Source organism: Rhamphochromis longiceps, linkage group LG7 (genome assembly GCF_057381845.1).
Source record: "Rhamphochromis longiceps isolate RC_006_pf linkage group LG7, R_longiceps_female_GT1.1, whole genome shotgun sequence".
NCBI lineage: Eukaryota > Metazoa > Chordata > Actinopteri > Cichliformes > Cichlidae > Rhamphochromis > Rhamphochromis longiceps.
Window position 1 is genome coordinate 7,620,435 of NC_140563.1, and position 14,900 is coordinate 7,635,334.

The 14,900-nt window shown below is 38.9% G+C and overlaps 1 protein-coding gene across 2 annotated transcripts in view; it reads left to right on the forward strand.

Moving 5' to 3' along the window:
- The first annotated feature begins 4,693 nt into the window (after nt 1-4,693).
- The window catches only part of banp (BTG3 associated nuclear protein), a 34,977-nt gene continuing 24,770 nt past the window's right edge, over nt 4,694-14,900 (forward strand). The window contains exons 1-8 of one of the 2 annotated variants that reach the window (XM_085411873.1): nt 4,694-4,854; nt 9,075-9,153; nt 9,333-9,442; nt 9,534-9,733; nt 9,826-9,915; nt 10,088-10,260; nt 11,340-11,579; nt 13,560-13,718. In XM_085411873.1, the coding sequence (XP_085267999.1) occupies nt 9,084-9,153; nt 9,333-9,442; nt 9,534-9,733; nt 9,826-9,915; nt 10,088-10,260; nt 11,340-11,579; nt 13,560-13,718 (1,042 nt within the window). In that variant the 5' untranslated portion in view covers nt 4,694-4,854; nt 9,075-9,083. The remainder of the gene's footprint in view (nt 4,855-9,074; nt 9,154-9,332; nt 9,443-9,533; nt 9,734-9,825; nt 9,916-10,087; nt 10,261-11,339; nt 11,580-13,559; nt 13,719-14,900) is intronic. The other variant, XM_085411874.1, reaches the window with a different exon arrangement.

Below are 14,900 nucleotides of genomic sequence, written 5' to 3' on the forward strand. Positions count from 1 at the left end.
ATCAGCTCGTGTCACACAGCTGCAGAGTTTGCAGCGACATGGTTCCTTTTTAAGTTAGGAGAAAAGCTTAGAAAGTCACCCTCTAAAAGATCAGTTTACTGTTATTTAAAATAGTAACATTAGTCTTTATTAAATGCTTTCATTCAAAATAAGCATGAATCCGTGCAGAATAATATCCAAACTGATAGCCAATAATTGCATTTTAACATTTATGTTTTAGGTTGTATATTTGTCGAGGTGGGAGGTGTTTTTGTTCTCTGTGCAACATGCACTCAACTAGGGATCAAACAGCAATCTTTATAAGACAGGCATTGCTAAACCAAGACCTATTTCTAATGCTAATTTAACATTGATTGCTTGTTATTCTACTATAGTTTTGTAAAACACAATATTTTCTGTGAGTTAGTTTATGTAAAGCAGTTATGTACAATGTGTTGTTCACACTCCTAAGTGAAAAAGAGACAAAATTAACTATTTCTGTCCAGTTAGATTCGAATCACTAAGATTTCTATTTTTATTTCTTTTCTCACTTTTCCCCAGCTCACTTCATATCCCCGCCAATGATTGCCTTTTGAGTTATTTTGTCCTTTACTCATTTTTCTGTCAAACATTATTTAAGGACTGCCCTTCCTTTCACTCACTGGCACTTTTCATCTTCACACGGGGTGTCAGTTTTGATTTAGCCGTCCATTTGTGTGAGGGAAAAAGAAATTTCTATTATCTACCAATCAAATGCCACCCTGAATTCCAAAAACTGAAATTTTAATCTTCTTGCACCTTAAGCAGTTTCCACTTTTGAGTGGAAGGGGAATGTTTAGTCAGGATGTTTTCCATAGTTGTCCTTTTTTCACATTAATATATAGCAGGAACCAGTCTGCTACAGGCAGATTAACATATTATTATTATTATTATTATTATTATTATTGTTGTTATTATTATTATTATTATTATTATTATTATTATTATTATTATTATTATTATTATTATTATTATTATTATTATATACCTATTATTAAAGATCATTACTATTCTATTCATGTCCTGTAGTATGCTTAAGATCAGAAATTCAAGAATTCAAGAGGTTCTCATTCTCATAATAACCTTAAAAGCAGATATTCATCTCACACTATCTTGGGAGCAACCAACTGCATTGCCGCCCTTGTAGAAAATGTTTAACACTGGTGGTCATGCTGTCTTCATATATACATGAACAAGACAATGGTGAACAGCATGTGATAATATCCACTAATAAAATAATATCTCTAGTGCCCTTTTTGGTGCCATTCTCTGCCATTCACTTTCAGGGATGTCAGTGAGGTCAAACTATGAATGAAAGCACATGTTTCAAAGAAAGTCCTGTATTTATTTAGTAAAAGCTAAACTAAAGGATAAACCACAATACGAGGTTAATCAGAAGAAAGGACTGAGATGTTTCTGATCACTTGTTTCTAGGAATAATGCAGCATAAGTCATCATTCCTGCAGTTTGTATCTAATATAGACTCATCTAATACCAGCAAACACTTCCTTCAGATGCTGCCATATTCAAAACACCATTAACTAGACATCTGCCACTTAGCCACTTGATGTATGCAGGCGAGTATAATTTGAATCCTTTTGGCCACAATCTACAAACTTCCCCTGATCCTGCCTAAACTGAGCTTTATATTCCCATCTTCTAGCGCTTGCTGGATTAGAGGCATTTTGAAAGGTTAAACCTCAACAGCCGGAGCTCTGAAATACCTACACCCAACAGATATCGCCACCAAGGATTACTCCGAAAACAAGAAAGGCCAAAAAAGAAAAAAGGGAAAAAATGACACAGCTGAGAAGACACTTGTTTTTTCTAAGAAAGACGGGTGAGTGTCTCCACATTTAATGAAGGCTAAACAATAAACATTCTGGCAGCAACACTCATAATAGTAATCACTGGAGACAACTGCAACACAAAGGAGTACTTGCTCATACACTAAATCTGTTTCCTGTTCTCTTTCTAACCCTGGATGACAATCTGAAATGTTGTCATTCTCTAAATGGACTAGGACATGATGAGGAAAATCGAGGAGGCCCGAACAATGAATCAAACAAAGGATTATATTCATAAAATAACCCAGAAATTAAATAACAAACAAACAAACAGTAGACATTTAAAAATAAAATAAGAAAAGGGAAAGGAAATGAGCGAGCCATGTATGCAGTATGAAAGATCTAACATTTTTCATCGTGACCACTGGAAACTGACACCTTTTTCTAGGCATATGAATCTAAACTTACCAGGTTGAATGAGGAAAGTATTTTTTAGACATATCAGAGGAGATTTTCCCCAAGGCAAGCTTTCCCAGATGAATGTGCCTGATCCCATCTGCCGGTGGATCACTGACTTCCTGACGGACAGGAAGCAGCATGTGAGGCTGGGAAAGAATGTCTTGGACTCCCGGACCATCAGCACCGGCTCCCCACAGGGCTGTGTTCTTTCTCCTCTGCTCTTCTCCCTGTACACCAACTGCTGCACCTCCACCCATCAGTCTGTCAAGCTAATCAAGTTTGCAGATGACACCACCATTATTGGACTCATCTCAGACGGGGATGAGTCTGCCTACAGGAGGGAGGTTGAACGTCTGTTGTCCTGGTGCAGCCACAACAACCTGGTGCTGAATGCCCAGAAGACAGTGGAGATTATTGTGAACTTCAGGAAGCACACAGCCCCACTCCCCCCCATCATCCTGACTGACACCCTCATCACCACTGTGGACTCATTCCGCTTCCTGGGTACCACCATCACCCAGGACCTGAAGTGGGAGTGGGAGGAAGGATGTACTTCCTGAGGCAGCTGAAGAAATTCAACCTGCCAACACGGACAATGATGCAATTCTACACTGCAATCATTGAGTCCATCCTCACCTCCTCCATCACCGTGTGGTACGCTGGAGCCACTATCAGGGACAAACAGAGACTGCAGCGTGTTGTGCGCTCTGCTGAGAAGGTGATTGGCTGCAGACTTCCATCTCTGCAGGACCTGTACACCTCCAGGACACTGGGGCGTGCAGCTCGGATCACAGCTGACCCTTCTCACCCTGGACACAGTCTGTTTGACCTGCTCCCCTCAGGCAGGAGGGTCCAGTCGCACCAGAACCTCTCGCCATAAGAACAGTTTCTTCCCCTCTGCTGTTGGACTCATGAACAATAACCGTATGACTGTTCCCACCACTAACACATGACCCTACACTGTGTTCACTGCATCATTCCATGTTTGGCACTGATCACCACCTGCACTCATGTATATATCTATCTACTTAGCACTTTTAATTCTTATTTTTATGTCTATTTAAGCGTTATATGACAGTATGTTTGCACTAATTACCGCAGCAATTTCCTAATGTTGTAAACCTGCTCAACATTTGGCAATAAAACCCTTTCTGATTCTGATTCTGAGATGTATGGCAGAAAATTCTCCCATGGTAGCACACTGGTGTGCATATAAGAATATGTTATTTTAAAAATATTTTTATTTACAGACATGTATTCCAACCAGGAACAGCCCTTCTGCATCACCATTCGCACTATGAACTGAACCTTGAGCCTCATCTGCAGATCTGAGTCCTTTTAAACAATGCTATCTAGCTCTACCTATACAGCTCTTAATGATGAAAAGTGCAACCACTGCTATGTGGAGAGTTAATAGACACTTAATATAGTGATTGTAATAACCTAATATCTGCTGCATTTTCTTATTCTTGTATCACCCAGAGGAACAGAAAAATGTCTAAAAACAGTGTGTCAAATCCCTGCCTAGCTGAAAGATGGACTGAGCCTGCCAGTCGCTCCATCTGCTGGTCATTTGCTGCTTTTACTTGTAGCACTCACCACCTCTTCACCACAGTTGTTGAGAGAGTTACATTTTAGTGCAAAGCAATATGCTCTATACTAGATATTGGCATATTCTATGATATTAATATATAAAATAAAATATATTGTTTGTATAAGTTATTCTTCTCTATCCTGCAACATTTTGCACGTATTATTCTTGCTCTATAGTTAACGTGTTTATTTGAATATAATAAACACCTTTATATGTACACTGAAGACCAAACAAGTAAATGTAAAACGCTTGATAAAAATACACTTGCGCTTCAGCTGACCTTGAATTTTGTAATGTTTCAACTGAATTTGCTTTGTTTTTGTTGTTGTTTTTTATCATTTTTGCTGATTATCTGTCTCAGAAATAAACATCAGAGTCATCTACATTGTGAACAATAGTTAGTGGCCTGCTTAATTTCTTGTGCCAAATCATCTACATAAAAGGGCAAACAATGTAGAGGAAAATAAACCCATTTACTCCAATCACTGGGAAACCAAAATAGTAAAATACAGTAATATATACTCTATAAGGTACCTACTGATGCAAACAAAGACTAGGATTAAATCAAGATAACAAACAATCCTGAGGAGTTGGATTACCATGGATGTAAGAAACGTTTTGTGGACGTTTAAAAATTACAGGGTTAAACAAACATGTTATCCCTTTATCCAATCTCAGTGCTTGCCACAGAGGTTGTATTAAGATACTGTGCTTTATTTTCATGGGGTATCATGATGAGTAGTCGAATAAACTGTACAATTTAATGGAACTCGGCTTTTTTCAGATTCAGATAAAACAGCTTGAAAAGAAGCAATCGTGCAGTCTGTGAGTGGCGTCTACAGCGGTGACAAGCGGTCTCCTGCAGACTGAGCTCCCTTGAATGAGCGTTGAGGAAACCTCCGTGTGAAGCACACGAAGGCAAGGTCTCATCTCTCGCGAGGAACGACGCCATTATCGGAAGCTCTACAAACAACACGAGAATTCACCATTCACACGGTAATATAACCCAATCTTACACGGTACATGTGTTGTGTGCGAGAATGAGGAGAGAAGCTGCATCAAAATCACATTTAATTTAGCGATTGCTTCAGCATTAAACGAATTTTGCATTACGCTCCAAAGGCCTTTAGGCCCAACTAGCATGCTAACTACCACGCTAGCTTAAATAGCGTCTCCTTTAAGTTAGCATGCAAGCTTTCAAATCCGATTTTGTAGCGGCAGCTAACATTAGGTGCTAGTTATGATTCTGCTGACGCTAATTAACTAATGAAAAATAAATAAAATATCTGAAGTACAGTAGTTTTGAACCGTATGTCTAGTCGCATTACATAGATACATAACAAATAGATGCTCCAAGTTAGTTTTCCTCCGTTTATTCGCCTGTGTTTAGCATCGTCAGACCCCCGCCCAGTTAACTAACCAATCTAAAGCTCGTTAGTTTGGCTAGTAGACGTGTACCAGCTCCGTGCCATTTCTTTATATTTGTAAGCTAAACTGTAGTAATCTAGGCTAAGCAGCTAAAGTCTAAAGAAAATAGCCTGAAACAGCTGTGTACGACCGCGTTTCCTTATAGCTAGCCACTATCACAGGTAACGGTAGCCTGCTTTAAAAAAAAGCGCCAGGAGCTTTTTGCAATTTCAGACCGTTTTACATAGGGCTTAATTTAGTTGAGCTACTCTAAAACTGATTTTCGCTCATTTTATGTTGGGCATAGCATTCAAATAAACCCTCTTACATAAATGGTGTGTGTCTTCAGTAACAAAGTTTCCTTTGTGTAAGTTTAAGGACAAAACACACATTTATTATTCTTTTTTTAAATGTAAAGTAATGGCGCAAACTATTACTCTTAAGCTGCAATCCATGCTTTTGTTAGTTACGTAGAGACGGGCCCACATAAAAATGTCATACTTTGATTATTGTAATTTTCCCTTATGCATCTATGCTTTTTTGCCATGTTTGGGAAACGAGGAAATGACTCAGGAAGACAAAGCTGCGAGATCATGACTCTGGATATCATTTCTCATACACACAACATGATTGTTAGTTTATTCGTGGCTGTTATGAGGATATAAGCCTTGTATTTACAATAGATGGATCCTTCTCTCACACATTTTAATTGAGGTGCTGTGCATTTCTGGAGTAATACTTTTGTTTTTAATAATTTGTTCCACAACTGCGCTAAAAATGTGTTGGTGTTAGCATTTGCATTACAGCTCCAACATTTTGTTTCCAAAATGTAGGCAAATCACTAAAGCAATTGTGCAGTTATGACACAAAGACCAAGGAAACCTTGAAAGTAGGCAAACAAAGCAATGCAACAAATGAAAAGCAGCAGCTAAAATTAGATGAATTATACAGGATTTTTCTTTTCAATATTTGGCAATACATAAAGGCTCAAAACAGGACAACTTATAACATGTATTCAAGTGAACTGATACACGGCTCAGAAGTTGCAAATACTCTACTGCAACTTGCAAAAATAAATTAGTTTGGAGTGTGTAAGTGCTAGATCTTTCTTGGGTTACTGAATTTGACAGTTTTGTGGGAGTTACTTTGTCATATATTTGTTGTGTAAAGGTAGCTTATTAAAAGTGTAACCCTAACTGTATGAGTATGTATGAGTATTAGGACCACATTAAGAAAAAAATATTATCGATCATTTTGAGATTAAAGTCAAAATACTATTATAAGGGGGAGAAAAATTATATGTGGCGATTACACAAAACAAACTGCCACAGTTGCCATAGTCTCTGGGTTAGGGAAACCGTACTTCAGAATCGGTTTTAGTAACAAGGAAGCATATGATTTCTCATCTCTTGATAAGTATAAAGTGATAAGTCAAAAATATGCTGCAGAAAGATGCATCTGGTCAGATAGACAAAAACACAAATTAAGAAGAGTGGGTTTGTACAAAATTAAATGGCTGGTAATGGACAGATGCAAGGTTGTTGATGGTTCCACTCTTGTCCAATGAAGAGGATGTATGTTGTATCACAGAAAGGCTAATTAATTTGTTTCACTAATTCATCTAAACAAAGGATTTTTGTACAGGTATAGAAAATATGGCAGTTTGTCTTGACACAACAATGATGATCTCCACGTTTCCACTACTTTATTATTAAAACGATCAACAGTATTGCTTTTCTTTTAATGTGCTCCTAATATTCCGTCGTAGTAACTGCCACTTTGAAGTGTTACTCAGGACACAGGCATTTTTGTAGAGATCTATCTTTTGTTATAGAGCCCAGAGTTGTACTTGGTTTAAGAATATGGAGTTCCTGTGTGAGGACAAGAAAAGATAAAACTTAACTAAACATGTCAAACATTTGTACTGAAGGAGAGAACCTTTATTGTTGTACTATTGATAATATAGTGGTTATTATATAAAGCTACACTTAATGGAAGAGGACCTTTGAGATTACATAAGTAAACCTTGTGGTGCACACAACACGAATACTGCTAAGGTATTCGAATACTTTAATAACATTATATTAATTTTTTCAAAAATAATGATTAACTGCACACACACAAACGTACCCAACCAAGTATTTGAGCATAAATTGTAGAACATCAGATACAAGCACAGTATGTGTCATGAAAACTTGAGACTTCATGTAAAAGATAAATGGCACGAATGCCTTTTTCGGAAATCCTGTCATGAATACTTGACTTGAGGATGTTGACCACTGCCAGTAAATTGTAACTGAATGTTTCAAATGATGGATTGATCTGAAAAGCTGAGGCACACTGTATGCTCAAATCATTTTTTTTGGTTTTGCATTTCTTCTCTGCCAGGGGTAGTAGTTCTTTAGCAGCCAACACAAAGTCAGCTTTTGAGACTAAAGGAATATGGTTGTTATTTATGTAGCATTATTACCTAATCATCAGTTCGTAAACCTTTAGAAAGTGGGTTGTTTATTCCGGTACTGTTTTAACAGTCTTGAGAAGAACACTGCCTCTTTAGTTAAATTGTTTCTCACACTCTGCTACACATGTTATTTAGTGTATTTAGTGGAAGCAGTGTGCATGCAGCTGCAGCTGCAGGCCTCGGTCATTGTCTTCACCCACTGTTTTGTGGTTACCTACATTTTGGCTACTTTAAGAGTCCAATACACGATACTTCTCTTGCATGCAAAACAGAAGAAAATAGACTTCAAACTGAAGAAGGTGCCCAGGGCTGTTGTTATGCCTAAAATGTGAGTAGAATGTCAAAGGCAGCTTCACTGCTGCTTACAGTGAAGGGAAATACACACACAGTAGCATTCTTCCTGCAGCCACAGGTGTCTGTGCATGATTTTTTTTAATATACCTAATGTTGGTTTATCTCTGCACGGCACTATTACATGGCACAAAAGAGTTTCAATCCAATTCAATTGAGCGTTATTTAAAATGGTACCATATCACAACAACAGTTGCCTCACAGCACTTTATGTCCACTGATCTCACCTGGACCACAACACAAATGCCCTGGTAAAGAAGGCCCAAGAGTGGCTGCACTTTCTCTGTGTCCTGAGGCAGAATAACCTGAACCAGAACCTGCTGCTGGCCTTCTACCACTCTTCAGTGGAGAGCGTGCCCTCCTACTGCCTGGATGTTTGGTACGCAGGGGGCCACTACTGAGAAACCTGTTTGACCTGCTGCCCTCTGGTCCGTGCCTCAGTTGAATCAGGTCCCACACCTCCGGATTCACAAACAGCTTCTTCTCCTGGGCTATTCAGACTGTTAACAAAAACTATCCCCCCGCACCTCACCAATCTGAACCATTGTCCGAGTAACTCTCATCACTCAGGCCACTCACATAAGGACTCTATACTCAGACCAATTCCTTTAAACTACTTCCAAGCACTCTGTTCTCCAATGTGTGCCTTTCTCTTATATTTGTATATATTCCTCTAATTGGTTTATCTCTCCTTTTTACTATTTATTCCTGTTGTCTTATTATTTATATTTTATTCCTGCGCAGTTGGCATGGAGCACCCATATTTTCGATGTACATGTACAATGACAATTAAGGACTATTCTATTCTATTCTATTCTATTGTATTCTATTCTATACAATAATACAAAGAAAACAGAAATTCCCTACAATCATATTGCCCACTGCTAATGTGTAAATAGAAACAGACAGCAAAAAGATATTTTAATTTATATAAACATATCAGTAAATGAATATTTTAATGTCTTTTTAAGTTGAACATGTTCTTCCTGCATTTCAGCGGTGAACAATGTCTGAACAAGAGCTGAATGAAATTGTGCAAATAACAGTGGAGGACTTTAACCAGGAAAATCGTACTGGTAAGATTCCTTTGCAAAAAAAAAGGTCATTAGACTCTTTTTATAATATAAGGTTAGGATTAAGCAGACAGTTAGTACTTTTCTCCTGTGTAGAAGCACACCTTCACTCTTGAAGTAAAATCTAACAGGATGGTTTGGTGTGTTGTTTTGAGGGTGTCTTTTCCTTTGATTCATGGCAGACATGATGGACAATCATGAAGATGATGAAGAAAGGTCTCAGAAGAAAAGAAGGAAATTAAGCAACGGCCAGGAGAATAACAATAGCAATCAAGATATCGCTCTTATTAAGGTAGCAGCTCTTTATAAACCATATACTGTTTACTGGTCATACATTTATATGTAGTTGGTAGAGCTTAATTTTGCTTTTGAATTTTTTTCAGAACTTGTTGGTATCATTCACTGGGTCAATCAGCCAGCGGCTGGAGGGAATTGAGTCAAAGCTACAGTCTCTGGATGCTGCATGCAAAAACCTTGCACGCAAACTGGATAGCATGGCACCATGTGCCAGAAGTCCCATTCAGGTTCCTATGGTTGCAGGATCCCCTCAAGGGGCCACTCAGACTTGGAACAAAGTGCGATGGTAAGCTCTAAATGTTGGTGCCATATTGGCCACCAGTCAGTCAGGCAGGTTAAAAGTTCAATGAAAATGAAAACTATTTGTTTTGCTCTCAGTGTTGTCCCACAAACAAATGTTATTGTGAGCAGTGAACCGCCGAAGCCCTCAAGTCCAGAAGACACTCCTCTGGAGAACCTGCTTAGCAAGTGAGTGGCACACTTATTATACTGTATGTTATATCTGTCCAAACACACCACCACACAAGTTATGTCAAGTTACTGCCTTATAACAATTTTTCAGTTGAGCTAATAGTCTGAGTGTACCTATTTTGTTTTTCTGGCCAAACAAGATCTGTCAATGCATTGTGTTTCTTTGCAGCACAGTGACCAGGAGGCGACACAACACCATCCTAGTAAAGGTCCCTGGCCCAGAAGAGAGTCAAGAGGAACAGGAGAGTGGCTCAGAGGCCAGTGATTGTGTTTCCAACGGTGGTCAATCAAGCAATGCACAGAAAGGCCAAAATGTCACTCTCATCACACTCAATGCAGAAGGTATGACCACGCTGGTGAAGAGGCACAGCAAGGCACATATCTTTAGTTTCTTCTTAAAATTAGAAAAGGACAAGTATATTACTTACATAGAGCCATAGGTTGTTTTTAATGCCCATGTTACTCATTTTCAAACTTAGTTCTGCCATGTGTTCAAAATTTCTGTATCACAATTTTTCTACAGTAGAAAGTGACAGTCACATATGGTGAGCACTACCATTACTGATTGTGGCAGGGGGGGAAAAAGCTAGGGGTTTTTCAGCCTTTTTTTTTTTCTTTCAAAATGACTTCCTGATCTTTGGCGACTTCACAGCAACAAGCCTCAACAATGTCCCATCTGCAATCCCACTAATAGCAAAAACACTTATGCACTAAAAGTACACAGTGCTCAAAATGTTCATCTGCATCAACTCTAAGGAAAAGTCACTTGCAGTAAATTACCCCCTGACATTTTTAGACCTTTCAGTAATTGATTTTGAATGTTTTGTTCAGTTTTTAGTTGTTTAATGTGTCTAACGTGACTCTTTCAGCTAATCTCCATATTAAATAGATGGCAAACTGTGCTGATGTGTTAATTTCCCTGTTTTTCTGCCTCAGATGCTGTTAGGCATTATTCATGCCTTGAGTTGCATTACTGTGTTTTTCTGTCTGAAACCAAGAGAAAATAGTTAACTATGCAAACTTAAACGAAGTCCACATTGTCCCATTGTTGTGCTTGCTGGTTGGATAATTTTTATTGGATCTGAATTTCTTGGTTACCTTCAAAGGCAAACTATTATTCATTCATTTGCAACTTTGGGTTACCATTATAAAAATTTCTGTTAGTCAGCAAGTTAGATGTTACCATATGCCTAATGCATTGGTCATGTGGTTTACTTAATAGCTAGCATACACTGTGACCAAACCACATATTCTGTTTTTTTATAACAGTTATACTAAGTTTTACACAAATTCACTCACTTCCTTTTTACTGCCACATGGGGGTGCTGTCATATTATATCAATTATCTCAGTGGCTGTTGCTGTAAAATATTTCTCAATCTGTGCAACTCTTTGAAGAGCCGTTCCTCCTCTGTTCTTTAGATGATTATCCAGCCGGCACCTGGTTAGGAGATGAGAACAACCCAGAGATGCGAGTTCGCTGTCCAATATCTGCAGCTGATATGCTTCATATCAGCACAAACTGTCGCACAGCAGAGAAAATGGCGCTGACGCTGCTGGACTACCTATTCCACCGTGAGGTCCAGGCCATGTCAAATCTCTCTGGGCAGGGCAAACATGGAAAGAAGCAGCTGGACCCACTTATGATCTACGGCATCCGCTGTGAGTCTTGATAACATAACCATCTAATACTGGTAATTTTTGGGGGACTATTTGTTTTTGACAGAGCAGTGGTAGGTCTGGTAGTGAACATACTTCCATGACAAGCTGATTGACATGCTATTTGTCATGCAGAGTTTGATGGAAAGGTTGCCAAACCATGTAGAGATACCGTAACATTTTATTTGTAGGCTGCTGGTACTGATACATTTTCAGAAAGTATTAGGAGTTTAGGGCTTCATGCTACCATGGGCTTTGGAATATGTTCTTTGGGAGTGTTTGTAAAGTTAGCCCCTGTCAAGTGCACAGAGAGCATCTGGTAACTACTATTTACCTCATGGTTTCTTATATACTAATAATTTCACTCTGTCAGGGTTTGACTTTTTCAGTTTTTGATTTTAAGTAATAAATGAACTCTCTGAGACCTTTCCACGTTTCATCCCGCATTTCGTACAAAGCGGCACTGAGTAAAACACAGAAAATAGACTGCACTCTGTATTCCCAAGACGGGTTACAACAACATCCATTCATCATTGCACACATGCATTAATGTGCAACACATTTCAGAACATACCAGACTCTAAACGACAAGCACATGTCTGGTAGAAAGATCTTAATGGAGTCACTCTCAGTGCAAAAAACTCTTTGATTCTTGATTAAGTGGAGTCAGGGTTACACTGGTAGTGTATTTATTTATATAACTATAGGCCCTTCTTACAGTGTTAAAAGGGTCTCAGTTATCTGTAACCTATGCTCCAGAGTTCTGATGTACCCACTGTATCCCCCATTGGTGCAAGTAGACATAAGCAGAATTAATATTCTTTGTGAACTGCATGTAAGATGGTCAAATAGTCAGAAATCCCCTCCTCCCACACCTTGTCCACTTGGCTAAGGGATGTCTTGGTAACCTTTTGCTGTAAGTGTCTGGACAAGGCAAAACAAAAAAGATCCAACAATCACAACCTAGTCACACCATGACTGGCCAGCTGTGCTGAGGTAAGAAAGAAGTATCCCCACAGCACACACCATCATGCCTTTTTGCTGCCTTGTAGTTTGGCCGGTCAGACTCTATTTCCTCTCAACAGCATGGGTGTGTAGTTACATGTAGATTTGTTCAGGCCAAAGAGAGTGTAAAAGGTAAATGTTGCTTCTGGGAAAATGAAAAAGTCAAACCAAACCCAGTGTCTTAAACCTGCATTCTATCTTTGGGCTGCCAGGGGGCGATATATGTGGCTCCCATTCTACGAAAGTCTTTGGGGAAATGACCCTCTGCCCTGATCTCTGTTAACACTTCTCTGAGAAGTTTATAGACTTGCTCAGTCATTTTGAGCTATATAAAGTGTTATCTAAAATAGGGAGGATTTCCAGGGTGTGTTCATTTGCTAATGAGGAAGAGTGATGTCACTGAAGTATGAGCCATTATTTGTTCTATGTATGGTTCCCATTCAGAGGAGAACAACAAAAAAGAAAGGACAATTTACGTTACCTACAGAGTAACTACCAATTGCAAATCAGGGGCCTTTACACACCTGATGTGTAAAATGTGTACGAATATGGTGTGCCGTTCACATCGAGCACACAATTTCAGCAGGATGAATCTGCAGTATTACATGTTTTGGATCAAGTGCGATTTTATTTATTTAGGTATTTATTACCCCCCCCCCCCCCCCCCCCCCCCTTTCTGCATGTGGATCTGAAAAATTCCTAATGTGTTTTTTTTAAAGTATAAGCTATATGACTGTATTCTTCTAAAAATGTTAAGAATTAAGCCTTAAGTAATGAGCAATCTGCTCATGCTCTTGCCACCAGTTGAATGTGTTAATATTTAAGTGTATAGAAAGTCACCAAAGCTAAAAGCAAAATATTTTATTCCCATCAGTACTGAAAGAGACTGAACGAGACAAATGAAGTAAGGAATATTTCACTAATTTTAGGTTGTTGATTTAAACCTTAGGTAACATTGACCTCTTCATGCTCCCACAGGCCACTTATTCCACAAATTTGGCATCACCGAATCAGACTGGTACCGGATCAAGCAGAGCATTGACTCAAAGTGTCGCACTGCTTGGAGACGCAAGCAACGTGGTCAGAGTCTGGCTGTCAAGAGCTTCTCTAAACGAACACCTCGCAACACAGTCACAGGTAAAGTACAGGTTGTTTTTTGTTTTTTTTTTACCAGAGGCTTGTTACATAAGTATAAATGTTTCTAACATCACTGGTACACGTTCATTTGTCTTAATGTGGAGATAAATTTAGCTAGTTTTCTGTAATTATTCTCTGATCAAAGTAGAGGCAAAATTGTAAAAGTAAACTGCAGCAGAAGGAGACATCTGTTGCACACTCTTTGTTTTTATTTATAGGCCAGTTAGAAAACTAGTTTTCTGTTTGTCAGTGTCAGTGGAGCAGAAAGTGAAACCACTGGATTCATCTTTAAAAGAGCTCTGCAGTCACACAATCTCGATTTGTAAATACTGGTGATGGCCACAGTATGTCTGAGCAAAAGTATGAGGTCACGTTTGGTTTGAGGATGGGTCAACAGATGGACTAAACCAGTTGTTCTCTGTAAATATGCATGCATTTTTATTTGGTGAGTAATAAACCCACCCTCTGTGTCTTGTGCCACGCACATTCTCCATGCAGATTCTGGATGATGCTTGGCACGTTTTATATGGTTGCTATTATTTAGATCACATCAAATAGTTCATTTGGGCACACCTACCTTATTTTCAAAATGTTTGAAATTAATTGCACCTGCTAATATTCAGGATTTTCACCAAGTTCCTGGAATGGCAATATGTAGATGCTAGACATTTTGCAGGTCCTTGGCTACATTTTGTAACGGTGTCCAAACTCCTAATGGGGACATCGTCTCTGTTTTGTTTTTTCTAATCTGTGATTTTCTTGTGTGTCTTTCTCTTGGAAGTGAATCTTCCGTTCTCTTTTCTGTTCAATCCAGCTTTTTAACTAATCACCATTTTACCTACTCTTAGCGTTATTGCATTCAGGCAATGTTGACTTTTTGTAGGACTGCACAAAGTGCATCTCTATATCCATCCATCCAACCAGGGGTAGCAGTCTAAGCAGAGAAGCCCAGTCTCCTTCTCCCCAGCCATCTCCTCCAGTTCATTCAAGGCTTTCCTAGGCCAGCCAAGAGGTGTAATCACCCCATTGTTCCAGCGAGTAGACATACTTATCACATTCCTAAACCACCTCTACTGGAGTTTCGATCTATCCTTTCAGTGTGTAGAGTACTTTACTCTGAGTCTGTCCAAAGTGTTGCTTGTGGGGCTCGCACACAAGAATTTCACTCGCATGTGCTGTGCC